Below are 13,751 nucleotides of genomic sequence, written 5' to 3'. Positions count from 1 at the left end.
TGATTTACATATTAGAAAAATGGTGTAAAGTATAATAAGAAACTACAATATAAAAATTTATTGACAAATGAAAGAGGACAATTACATTCCTCCAGTTTACTCTCATAGGATTTGTGAGAAACCAGTCTCAAAAAGATTATTTTTCCACATTCAAATTTTGACAAACAATTCTTCCTTGAATATGTGATTTATAAAAACAATGATCTAAGACCTTAAAAACCAGAGCACAGACTAATGTAAAAAAAGTTAGTATCAATGGCAAAATATTCACTACTGACATTAACATGCAAAATTAGACTATGCTTATCAATAAATCCATATTTAAGAATTACGTGATGTCTGTATTGTAGGTCAAGTTTTTTATCACTTGAAAAATGAAAGTTTTGTCACCAGTTTCCCTGGACAGCAAATGCTAAGACACAGGCATGACCTCAGAGGACAAAAAGAATCAGATAGAAAATAGTGTTTTTTTTTTTTTCCAAGTGTGCTGAACTATGTCATATAACTATGATTTGTAGATTAAAAGAGTACATAATTTATAGAATTTAATACTAAACTAACCGATTTCCCTTTAAAATTTATGATTCGTTTTTTAAATTATGAGATTGGTGAAAGTAAGGAAGAAGGGGTAGCACAGGAAGTATTTTCACACCAAAGCCAGCCAAGGTGAACAATGCAAACATTTGTAATGAAACCACAAACTAGGGCTAGTCTTGCTAAAAGGTTCATGGAATGAAGCAGTTAAGCCTACGGTGAGTTTTTAGCAAATCTGGGCCAATTCATGGTTTCAAGTGAAGGATGTCAGACACTGTGAAAGAAATCTTACAAAACTTTATGCTCCATTTAAGCTTCAAACTCGAGAGTAAAATACGCTGGATGACAAACTACAGTAACAAAGTGAAAAACTCATTGCAGAACTTCCTTCAAAAGTATACTGAGATCCTTTAATAATTCAGGTAGAACTAATAACACCACAGTCTTTGTCAGGAGGTCAGACTAAGTGGTTACAAATGTCTCTTCTAGCTTTAAACCAAAAGAATGTTTTTTTTTTTTTCAAGTGATGTAGCTAACAATTATTTTTCCAAACTTAATTCCACCTTAAAATATAAAACTCCTGTTTCAGTTAGCATACTTAAACTGTATTTTTCTTAATACACAGAGCATAACATAAACAAGGATTACAGGATGTGAAAAACATCCACCCTGAAGCAGTTCCTGAAATGAACTTCCATTTTCATGTTACTACACAGACAGCATGAGTGACTGGTATTGACAGCACTACTTTTGAAACAAAATTAATCATAAAAATATAGTAGGGAAGCAGACCAAACATTCAAAAGGGAATATGTCCATGCTGATCTCCTTGTGTGTACCAGTCCCAACTCTGTCAAATATTAATAACAGTTAACAAGGTACCACAAGAAATTACTATCTGATGATCTATCCTTCATGCTGCCTTGCAAGCAATTTTTTTTTTTTTTTTTTTTTTTTTTTTTTAAGTTTTACACTTCTACCCATGGCTGAGAAGAATCATGCTGTTTTATTACGGACTGAACTCCAGGTGAAACCAAACATGTTGTTCACTTCCACTCCTTTTTCCCCGATGGCCTTCTCCCAGTGGCCTTTCTCGAGTTGGCACGCCAGGACCAAACTTCCAACCCACGTGCCTCATCACCAGTGTGTCCAGGCTCGACTTCCAAAGCGATCGATGGGAAGAGCTGCGGTTCTTCAGGCCGAGCAAGGTGACCCCGGGAGCACAGCCACGCAGGCTATGAAGTCCAGTTGCCTCCTCTCTCTCCCCTGGATCCAGACTAACCTATACCTGGCAACCTGGTTTCTGTGAAAGTCCTGATAACTACCCCAAAAGCAACAAAGCTACAGGGGTTTTGGGAAACTTTCATTTTCCTAACGTAAAAGCTTCAAGAAAATTGACTCAATACAAAAACCAGGCAAATAAGCCAACACAAAAGCAAAAATCACGTCATCCTTCTCACATTCAGCACACAGGGAAAGCGAAGGCTTCGTTCGGATTCAGAGCCCAGGCTGCCAGCTCTGCCTGCCGCCCCCAGGAGCCCCTCATGCGAGCAGCTCGCTCTCCCTTGCCATCGGAAAAAAAGCAGCCCTGGGTGCGAGCGCCAAGGCGGAGCTCGCTCTGGAAGCTCGCTTCTTAAAGGCCACAGGATTCCCTTACCACGTTTTTCTTTTGTTTACTGCTCTTCTTCATTTCCTCCTGCTATTGCTTCTCCTTCCTCCTCTCGCAGGATGTCTCCAGCATGACTTCTCTTGCCACAGGCCCACCTCATTCCCCCATGTCCTCCCTCACACACAGCCATCCCAGGAAGCAGCCCATACCGGCATTCAAAATCACCACATCCCTTGCAGCCACTTAACCTACTCTAGGTACACTCAGCTATTAATCTGCTCACAGGTCCTACCCGGACTTTCCTCTTTGCCCACCGGGCGCCGCAGCGGCCAGGCTGCTGCTCGGCGCCTCCCGAGCGGGGCTGGCGCCGCACGGACGGCGCGGCAGCCCCTCCGCGGGCAGGCGCCGGCTCACCTCTGCTCAAGGCAGGCCTCGCTCACACAGCTCTTCCTCACACAGAGGGGAGGGAAGCTCCAGCCCCAAGCCGAACCTGGACAGGTTATGAAGGGTAACCACACTGAAGCTTAAACACAACGCAACGCTAGCAAATAGTTACGTCTCTTCCCTCAGTAATTGCAAAGCCCTGTTTCGTCACACAGAAGGTACAAGGATAGAAGGGAAGCTTCCATGAAATGCCCAATTCATTTCATCTCTCATTTGAACAAAAGCCTTTATTTCACAAATATCCTCAATGCCAGTCTTTCAAGGATGGTTTCTGTTAGGAGGAAGAGAAAGGCAACTTTTTGCAGAATATATTTAAGGCACTCTTCAGCCTGTTTGGAGTGCCACGGAAAATAAAATCGCATCAGACAATACCCGTAACTACAATATGAAAATATCCAAAGCTGTTGTCCTCTTACCCATTAATTAATTGTATATCCCAGATAGCTTGATCTATCTGCTCTGTCTCCTTCTGTCCTCTAGTCTTTTCTATCTCTCATGATGCAAGTTGCTAAAGAATCCCTAACACCCGTGGACGCAACTGGGGAACACAACTGCCACACAAGACAGCCGACCACGGAAAGCAGCATATGGCTCATTGCCTGGAGCAGTGGCTGCTTCTGTTTCCACAACATACAGCGATTTCACTGTTCTTTCCATTTGGCTGAGAAAGGGTGTTTACCATAGCCATCGCTTTTAATCAGTTCCCTGCCTGTGGGAATATCAAAGACTCACTTGATGTTCGCCATCAACACCTTAGTGTACAATGTATAGTTTCCACTTAAGAGCACTTATTTAATCTTATTTGAGGATGAGCTTAATTCCAGAGTATTCTGAAGAGTGTACAGCTAGTGACTGATTGAATACTGCATCCTTTCCACGTAAGGCCAAGTGGACTGTTATGGAAACTTCCAGCTAGAACAGGAGATACTATTCATTATAGGAACAAATCAAAGGAATACCTGAAATTTATTCCAGTCATTTTATCAAGCTAACAAGACATCCAGATCAGCATTCTACTTACCAATATCACTTAAATCCCATATAAGTATAGGAATTTTTTCTTTTTAAATTAACATGCAACTGTTGAGCAGGGATGGATAAGCAGCCATATCACATTGTGCTCAGAAATGTTGTAAAGATACACAACAAGACAGCATGTTCCTGCAAAGAAGTCATTCTCATTTCTGAAAAAACAGATAATCAAGTCATAGTAGCATAGAATTTAAACATCCAACAAAAAATATTTTGATTTATAGAATCAAACAAAAAATATTTTGGATTATAGAATCCAAGGAGTTTATTATTTTTTTTGCAAAGACCTTCTATATGCTCATTTTAAGAACAAAGTTCACTTTCAGTAGGAAAGTCTTCCTTCCACTTACCTGCTGTAATGAGTCTTTCCCCAGAGGACAATGAAAATGCAGAAACAGCAAGTCTTAACACCCTACAAAATTCACACCAGCCAACTTCTGCGTTCTCCTTAAACAGGTCAACTCAAAATTATTGAGAAGAAACTTAACAGAACTGCAGAAATCACTGCTTTCCTCAATACGAGTGACATTGTAGGATCTGTCAATAGCTGTACAGGGCAGGCCCCCGTCACACTTGTCTGAGATAGAGAGTGCAAATGTAATCCCTCATTACTCTTCAACTTCTGTAACAAGATCTGTTACTAAAAGCTTTTCGTAGATAAGTGTAAATTTCATTTGAAAATAAATTATTGTTTATTATGCTTACTTGTTTAATTTAAATATATTTAGGCCAAAAAAGAGAATAGATATTCTTACTCAGGTAATATTTACTGTATAAAGATACACAGACATGCTTGATAGAGCTTTATATATTGTTACATTTTTGTTCATTTCATCTAACGGGTAAATACACAAATTACACAACTGACATTAGCAACCTACCACAAGGAGTTTCCAAATGGGGCTGGGTTTGGTATGCCAATATAGACTGTAACAAAGGAAAGAAAGTTAAGGAATGTTTTTAAAATGCAGAAGGATTTTCTGTATGTTCTCTTTTCAAATTTGCTGTGTTTTATTTACTATTCATGTGCTCTGTGTTTGGAGTGAGATGATAGGTGGTGCATCTCCTTAGGAAAATTTTCCATTTTAAGTTACTCTTTATCACTGAGGCCTAAGGTTGCCAGCTATGTCAGCTATTTATACTTAGGAACACGCAGTCAGAATGCAAAAGAAATTTCATTTTATTGATTTCTTTGTATTAGAAGGACCACATTTTTCCAATAGTTTTTCAAAGAATGTTCACTTCTTACAGCTTTAGTGCATAAGGAAATAATTTTACATTCAACAAGAATGCCAGTTCATCTAAATAGAAAATAGATTATTTTCCAAATCCACAAAAATGTTAAACAGTTCATTGTTAGATCATGTGCAAGACCTGTCTTGCATTGTTGCAGCTATTGATGTTGGATTACTAGAGTAACATGTATTTTGCTAGAGGGAGATGGGTCTGGGCAGAGGTTGCACATTTATATTCCTGTTTCTCACAGCTCAGGGAACACATTTCTTCACAAGTCTAAACGTCACATGTTAAGAGTTAATGAACGAAGGGTATGAAGAGTATAATTTCAATGTGAGCCTGGTTTTGTTTGATTAATCTGTTTCTTTTCTCACTCTTAAAATAACGTAAGTGGAATTTAACAAAAACAGGAATGAAGCGTGGTAAATTGGAAAACATATTAGTACTAGACATCTAAAGAGAAATTATCTGAACAAACCACATGGTTAACTATAACATGACTATCTTTTGTCAGTTGCTTCACAAAAGTGTGGATGGAAATTTGATGGCATACTGCAGAGCAGTAGGCATGGAAATCAACACTAAAATGCCTATAGTTATTTGTATCTCTGTACAAAATGTTAAATGGCTGAAACAAATTAAGTGCTAACAGGACAAACAAGATCATGGCTATACCATCCACAGAACTCAAAAAAATATTAGTAAGGTGATGGGTAGTATATTAAGAGCAAAGGCTGTTTTCACATGCTTAGATCTAAATTTGATTTAAATAGCAAACCAAAAAAAAATTGTCTAAAAATTTGCCATGGAGCTTATTTGGATTGCAGTTAGGTATACAAATATATACCACTTTTTCCCCATGAGGGCAGTCAAGCACTGGAACAGGCTGCCCAGAGGAACTGTACAATTTTGGTCCCTGTAGTTTTTCAAGACTAGACTGAATAAAGCCCTAAACAACCCGATCTAAACCTATAGCTGACCCTGTTTGAGCAGGAGGATGGACTAGAGACTTCCTGAAGTCCATTCCAATCTTAATTATCCTATCCTAATGTAATATCAGGCTAAAACATGGTAGTACTATTACAATTAAGGCCCATGAGCATTTCCATTATTTGAAAGTTCATATTGGTTTATCCTCTTAGAGAAAATATCCACAACTGGTATCTGGTAATTTATCAGCAGCTTTGTTTTGAAATTAAAATATGCTAGGACTAAGTTAGGCTTGATCCCGCGAAGTGTGGGGTGCTCAAAGAGGACCTTAGAAGTAAGGAATTTTGAAACGTATAAATACACATTCTTCTAAAGCCCAGAGCTACGAGATTTAGATGGAGTTTGATGTTATTAAAACTCAGGTCTCTATGATCTGTGATTTTCTCAGTTGTGTCCTGTAAGCTGTAAGACTATACTATAACAAGTAAAATAAAACACAGGTAAAATTCTTCCATTAAGTAATTATTGTGATGAAATCAAGTTCTTCACAATTTACCTCATCATGTTTTAAAAATGAAAATAGATTAAAATTAGTCAGCAATATATCAAAAAGAAACTAACAAAAAGAACAGAGCAATACCTTTAGCATACTATGTCAAAAGCAAGCTTTTTAATATACAAGTACATAAGGTATCAACCTGAATTTGTATTCTGCAATTATTTCATACAGGCAATACAGTCCATCCAATTCACTATTAGTTGTAGGACTAGCTTCTAGTTCTAACTACTATCACTATGGGCTGTATCACAAACAGTATTAAAAGTAAGTCTAGTTAAATAAAATAATTAAAAGTAATTAGTTAAATAAATAAAAAAATCCCAATATTTTTCCTCTTGTAGAATACCTGAAAAAATGAATGGATAAAATAGTACCATCTCCTGCATAAAAACCTGACTGCAACATTAAAAACCTTAAATTAAAATTTTTCTGGCCCTGAAACATGCAATAAAGTATGCTGCACAATTATAAAACTAAATTTAAATCAATCTCTCATTCTAATGCAAAATAAGAGAACAAAATTTAACAACAGATACTTAGTAATGATATCTTCTGTGATTCCTTGGACAATGATAATGTCTTATTATATCCTGAAGTACTAAAAAGCATTTTAAAACAATAGATATAAATATAGATATTGATCTTGAGCTGTAGAAGTTCTACCAGAGACAAATTATAGTATATTTTTTTTTCATTTTTTATCTATTATTATAAGCATACAATATGATAAGTTGAGACTTACAGTACAGCAAAATTGATCCTGTTCATGTAGATGTTGCCTTGATTCATGACGTATTTGTTCTTAGGACTTCCATCCCTAGCTTATGGACCAAAACGGGTTAAAGGCAACACACACAAAAAAAGGAATTTTGAGATAAACTTAAGTTTACTTCCTGATTAACATACCTAGGACACCTGGAGAACAGCAGCTATTCTATTGCATAAGATAAAATAGCAAAGCTATAAGCTGTAATAATTAATGGGGAACAATACAAATGACAAGACAATTAATAGAGAAGATACCAGCTGATTACCCAAACTTACCCTATTCATCTAACCCAGGAGCCCTGTTACATTTTACATCCAGATTACGCCTTAGAAGAATTTCACTAATAGTACAAAAATTATTTTTAAAATATTGACTATTAATTAAAATATTTTAACCAAGTAACATTTAAAAATAGGTAGCATCAGCATTAACATGTCTTTTTAAAAAAAAATGCAAAAGGGAATGTTTTTACTGACATACTGGATATAAAAAGAGGATACTTTTTGCTTCAAGCTTAACAGTACAAATATACATTTTCTTCAAGCTATTCACAGCTAAAATCTGGACAAAATAGCACCAGCATTACATTTTCTACTTTCCCTGCACAGTGCAGAATTCAGACACAAGATTTAAGATCACATGGAAATACAGACTACTTAATGCAAGAACAAAACTTTCTAGTGCGTTTGTATGTTTGTGTTGCATAAGATAATACAATTCATCTGCTGAAAAGTCCTCACTGAATATTTTATCTGTCTTAGTAAGAAACATGAATAGAAACCAAGATTTATTTTTTTAAATCAAACACTGGAAAACACAGAGCCTCACAAAGAAATATGTTCAGGAACCTGAGGCAAATTATACATGTTAATGTTGGAGTCGCTGAGAACAGTTAACACGATGTAACCAAATGTCAGCTGGAATATTTTGCAGTAACTTACTAAAGAGGTCTGTGTTTAATGAGTATATGAATGCTCAGTTACTAAGTTTTCAACTTCAGATGGTGAAGATTAAGTGCTAAGAGTGTTACTGTAAACGTTTAAGTGAGACGTCACTGATTTTCTAATTTTACCACACGGTTTATTCACAAGAAAACAAGCACCAGTTACATAGTTCTTCTGCAATTCAGTTAACAGTCACCAAAAAAAAAAAAAAAAAAAAAAAGTACAATTCACTTCTTTGTTTATATGCAGGATATTTAGCTTGGTTTGCAAACTTTAGAAGAATAATATGAACCTCCTGGTAGAGCACCGCAACTAAATTTCTAAAAAGCCACTCAGTTAATCTCAGTGTTGAATCTAGCTGTTTCAAATTATTGTAATGTATAATAACTGTCTTAATGACAATATAGGTGCACAGAGCCAAAAAAAGCTAGAAGTAGTGGCCAAAACGATGAACTAAGAGCCAGCCCAAATGACAACAAACATATGGCCATTATCTCAAGAATGGAAGGGTTTAGGAATGCAGCTGTCTGTGGTCTCCTGAAAGATCCAGAGGAATGAAATGCTGTGAGGACTGGCAAAGTCTGGATGAGAAGTACTACTCCTGAAAATGGTAGGCCCTAAAATGGAGTCAACCATCAGTTCATGGTGGAATTTAGAGATTTCTGTGGTCAGAATATATTCATTCCATTGGCCTCATAATGTACATCAACAAATTAATATTGTATGGATGTCATTTCAAAGCCTACTGAAGACGAAGAGCCATTATTGAAGCCATTAGAGCACAGATGGTTCAAACTATATGCAGATATTCATACTTGCATTTCTGCATTATAACTGCTTTTTTTTTTTCTGTTGAACTGTAATGAATTGTCTCATAATCTATTCCATCTTCTTGCCATTAGCAGGCTTTGAATGTTCACAAATAGGAGCAAAGAACTCATTTTCCAGAGCTTTAATCACACAAAGAGGGAATGCCTAATTCTCTAAATGAAATGGTCTGTGATCACTGAAGCAGAGATTTAATATATCACGGCAAATTAGGTAGATTTTAATAAATTACTTATCTCTCTGAATACTTTACATATGCTTATGAAGAAACATAGCCTGTTTGCAAACAGTAGAAATCCACAGCCTATAAAATCCTTTGAAGAAAATGACAAATAAAAAAGTAAATTAAAAAATGAAATGTATTATATCCTTGCTCTCAAGAGACAATCTTTTTGCGGCATTGATTCACAGCTCCATTAAAAATATCAATTAAATCCTTCATTGAGATTGGTTAAAAGCTAGAAAATTAACTTTCGAAGCTGCTTTCTAGACACTGGTTATTCAGACACAACAAATCATTGTATATGTTTGATGTAAGTTCTAAAAGTGACAAAAAGCCAAATGAAAACACAGTTGCCTGTCTCTACAACTAAACTAGGTGAAGCAAAATCTGACATTTTATAGCTTCTTTCTGTGCTTTGACAGATGTTGGCTGGAAGTAAATCTTTTACAGTATAGAAAAAATGATTACGCCTGCCTTCCCCCTACTTCAAATCATTATAATCATAAACAGCTGATTATAATGTTAGTAGAAGGGCAAAAGTTATTTAAAAAAAGGTTGCAGTAATTTAATCAGTCCTGCAACTAGCCTCATTCTTTATATTTAATTGATAGGAACTGCATGCATCAAAGCAAACACATACTGAGATTTAATGTGCATAAAATGGATATTAGCATTTTAAAGAGGCAGATTAACACATTAATCCAAGTAATTTTCATATATTGCTTTTAATAAAATCTTCACAGTATAAAATTCTTAATGAGGCTAATCACAGGCATTCCATTTAGTGGGGTGATTAGGGATAACATAAAAGTATTTTTAATCAGTTTTCTAAGGCTTACGGGTTTTTTTTATTAAAAATTAAAAATTTGACTTGCATTTTTATTACTATTTTATGTAGGAAAAATGTTGAAAATGCAAATAAAGCACATCATTCAATCATGTAGGTATTAATTATTTACAAGACGTTGTCCATTGTGGAGAGATTTTTAGCCTTAGGGGGGAGATATAAAAACAAACAGACTGAAAAGTATACAAAACTTTACAACTGCAAATCAAGCATCCTTTTCGTATTAATTATACATTAAATATACTGTAAGAATTACAAAGATCTCATCTTCGAAGAGCTATCAAGCATGTATTTACACTGGGAAAAGGAGCTTCTACAGGCAAACTTCCCTTTCATGCCGCCTAGTTATCTCCGCATTCCTCATAGACTGAACGCAGTGCATGGAGGGCCTCCACTGTTACTTTGAGCTTTCCAATTACTGCACTATCATCTTGTGAATCGAAAACTAGAAAGGAAACATCAGAAAACAGTATTAGCAGTTTCATTTAGGGTTTTGGTTTTGTTTCGATAATTTTGTTTGGCATTTGGACAGATTAAGAACATCTATATATGCTTTAAAAAGTAAAAAATAGCTTTCAGTTCTAACACTCAGACCTATAAGGTTTTAAGAAAACTCTCAATTCTTATGACAAGGAGCTGGTGCTCAACCTACCAGGAACTGAGCACTCCAAGAACTAGAAAGTACATAAATGAAAGTATTTGTGTTGGAATTAACTCTGAAATAAAGAGAACTATGTATACGACAGCTTCGTAAATTCATTGCTTGTTATTCATAATAAACATAGATGCTGAGACTTTAGAATCCAAACTTCATTAAAGATATGTATGTATGTTTATTATTATTTATTTATTTATTTTAAAATGAAAAAAAAAAATACTAAATGAACCTATTTTCTACACAGTGTGAGAGACTGGGCCTAACCAGCCAAAACAGGTATTGGTATTTAAATGGCAAATTGGCATTCCATTTGGTGCAGAACAAAATTATTTTAACTCCATGCTTTTATCTGCTGTAGAATAGGTAAGTGTAGACAAAGATGGTATTTGCCCTAGACTAAACTATTTTAACTACCTTCATCTTTGTCTATGTGGGTTTTAAAGTAGTACTTAAAATTTCTATTTTACACAAATTAGCTAGCAGGATCTGAAACTGCACTCTTTTACGGTATCTGTTCAAGCCCAGAGCACCAAATTCTTGGCTGCTATGATTAAAAACATGTTGCCAACAGTGAAAAGGAGGCGCCTTCTCAGTCCTATATAAAGAGCAAAAAAGGCTGCTTAACTTGACTCTAAAAGGAACTCATTTGAAGTCTTTGACAGTCCATCTCCTCAAAGCGAATTATACAGCAGACAAGTGCCACGGCTGCATAGAGTACTTACTATATGGACTCGGATAACTACTCTAGGAACACGCAATTACACTGTGTGCTACCAACTTCTAGGCTGCTGGAAAAGCTCAGTAGAGGTTTAGAGAGGGAAAAGCATAGGATAAACTTTCCATCATTTATTAGACTCTATTCTTTTTGCTCTAGAACATTTTGTATCACCTTGTGCAGATCACTCAGTGAACTGTCAACTTAAACAGCAGACTTCAAGACATTGTTCTTTTGACTTATGAGAACAGTAAGATAATTGTAATTAATAATATCAGAAGGTAACATTAATTCTATTTGCTCAGTTTTAGTGTTGTCATTTCGATTGCTTTCTGAACACACTTTGCTTCATCCAGCCTCTTGCTTAGCTGTTTACTTAACTGATTCTAATTTCATGTAGGCCACTCTCACAGAAACAACAATGACAGGAACAAGGTATGAAAAAGATACATTTGCAGTCCTCAAAAAGTACAGAGATAGCTTAATGTATCTAAATTCTAAGAATGATTAGCTGTTTATGTGGTAGCATCCTATTAAGTCCTCTGTATCTAAACCTAAAACCACTATCTACCTTAGAGAGCATATACAATATTATATAGGAAAGCTATTTGAGTTAGTACATTTAATGGAAGTCTGGGCATAAACATCCAGCTCTTAAGAAAAGATCTTTTACAATGACTTTGTCTAAGAAAATATATTGACATATGCTGTTCTTACCATGATGAGACATATATTAATGCATAGCTAATTTTGATTCTCTGAAAGTTCTAAATTTTCAGAAAATATGGTTATGAATACAAAAAAAAGAGAGAAAATCTAAACAGTATAATGAAAACCAAATACCAATATATATAAATTGCCTGCCAAATATATTGAGTATTTATTACTACTTTCGCAACAAAATTACCCTAAATCTATCTGAAAAAGAGATATTGTATAATACAATATTTTAACCCATCATTTATAATACTGATGAAAACTGATGGTCAAAGAGACTTTGTGTTTTAATAATCAAGTGATACTAGAAATCTCCCTTGAATAAACTAAGATTACTGTGTAGGGAACAATGTCAGTATTTTTTTTTCTAAAAAAACTATCTTCTACACAACTTTGCAAGCTTTTCTTTGTAAATAGCTTTTTCCCAAGGAACAGAATTATTATCTGTGGGAAGGGAGGAATGGGGATAGTAATAAGAAAGGTATTTCTATCTAGTAATATCACTTTCATAAAGCTAATGTACATAGGGAAAGTAAAGATTAGTTTGTATGCCTTAGGATAAGGGGAAGAAATGCTTCTTCACAACAGTGAAATAAATAGTCAACATTACATAATAACGATTGCCTTTCAACAGAACAACTAATACTAAACATGGCAGTCCTTCCTGTCATAATTATCATCTCAGATGATGATTAGGAGTTTTAAGAATTTTGTGAAAAGTGACTTGCAATGGTACAATATCGTATTTATCACTAATCAATCTTATCAAGGGAGGTTTATGACAAAAGAGCCATAAAATCCAGAACAAAAACAATTTTCCAGTGAGAGACTATGAAATACCTGTTTGGAGGAGATGTGCTTTCAGTATGTGCTTTCATGTAACTACTTGGAAGAAATTATTAGTAAAGAAAAGATTAAGTGGTTCAGCCACAAAACTGCATCAGATCTGGATATTATTTTTCCAGGGTATGGAAATTTGATTCTTCTTATAATTTTCCTTATCATATTCCTCAAACTTTGATGCATACTTTTAATATTTTAGCTACAGCATGGATGCAAATCATGCATGATAATGGAAATGGATAAGAAAGCCTATTTCTTTCCCTCACTATTCAGCTCCTCATCGCTTGAGGTACAGTAATTAGACACAACAGTAGAAGCAGCAAAGTCACATTAGCTTGGCACTCTACCAGGCTAACTAAAAGTCTTGCCATTATGAAGAACATGTTGCAAACATGGCTCCACTGCTTCTAGTAATCAAGCTGGCTCATTTACCCTTGTGAAAAGAGTAACTGTGCCATAACAGATGCACTCTCAGCTTCTCCTTTAATTAGCTTTACTGAAATAGAGAAACAGGATGGAAAGGAACAGGTAAGGGGAAAAATGTGCTTTTGATAACTGCACTGCACCACACTGATAAATCTACTAACTGCATTGATAAATGCACTGTTGATATTGAACCTGCTACCTTGGGGAACAGGAAACACTAAGCAGGGAGCATATTTTCCTTCACTGCCTATGAAGGGTCCAAATAGCCTTCTCTAGCCTTCTCACCAGCTTTTTGAAAACGCTATCATAAGACACAGGAAATGGAAGATTCAACCACCTCCTAACTACCTCACCTTGCTTTAATAAGTCACTGTGAATTTTCAGTTTCTGTTTGTTAGAGAAAGGTGCTTGCTCTAACCTGGTACCTCAGCAAATCA

At 35.5% G+C, this 13,751-nt stretch overlaps 1 protein-coding gene across 11 annotated transcripts in view; it reads right to left on the bottom strand.

The window, feature by feature from the left end:
• Positions 1–7,968: 7,968 nt before the first annotated feature.
• The window catches only part of RPGRIP1L (RPGRIP1 like), an 82,941-nt gene continuing 77,158 nt past the window's right edge, over positions 7,969–13,751 (bottom strand). For all 11 annotated transcript variants that reach the window (XM_062586440.1, XM_062586438.1, XM_062586444.1 and 8 more), the window contains one exon: positions 7,969–10,400. In XM_062586440.1, coding sequence (XP_062442424.1) covers positions 10,297–10,400 — 104 coding nt within the window. In that variant the 3' untranslated portion in view covers positions 7,969–10,296. The remainder of the gene's footprint in view (positions 10,401–13,751) is intronic.

This window comes from Rhea pennata, chromosome 13, assembly GCF_028389875.1.
Source record: "Rhea pennata isolate bPtePen1 chromosome 13, bPtePen1.pri, whole genome shotgun sequence".
Taxonomy (NCBI): Eukaryota; Metazoa; Chordata; class Aves; order Rheiformes; family Rheidae; genus Rhea; species Rhea pennata.
The sequence above is the reverse complement of the archived record's forward strand: the minus strand, read 5'-3'. Positions and strand labels throughout refer to the sequence as shown.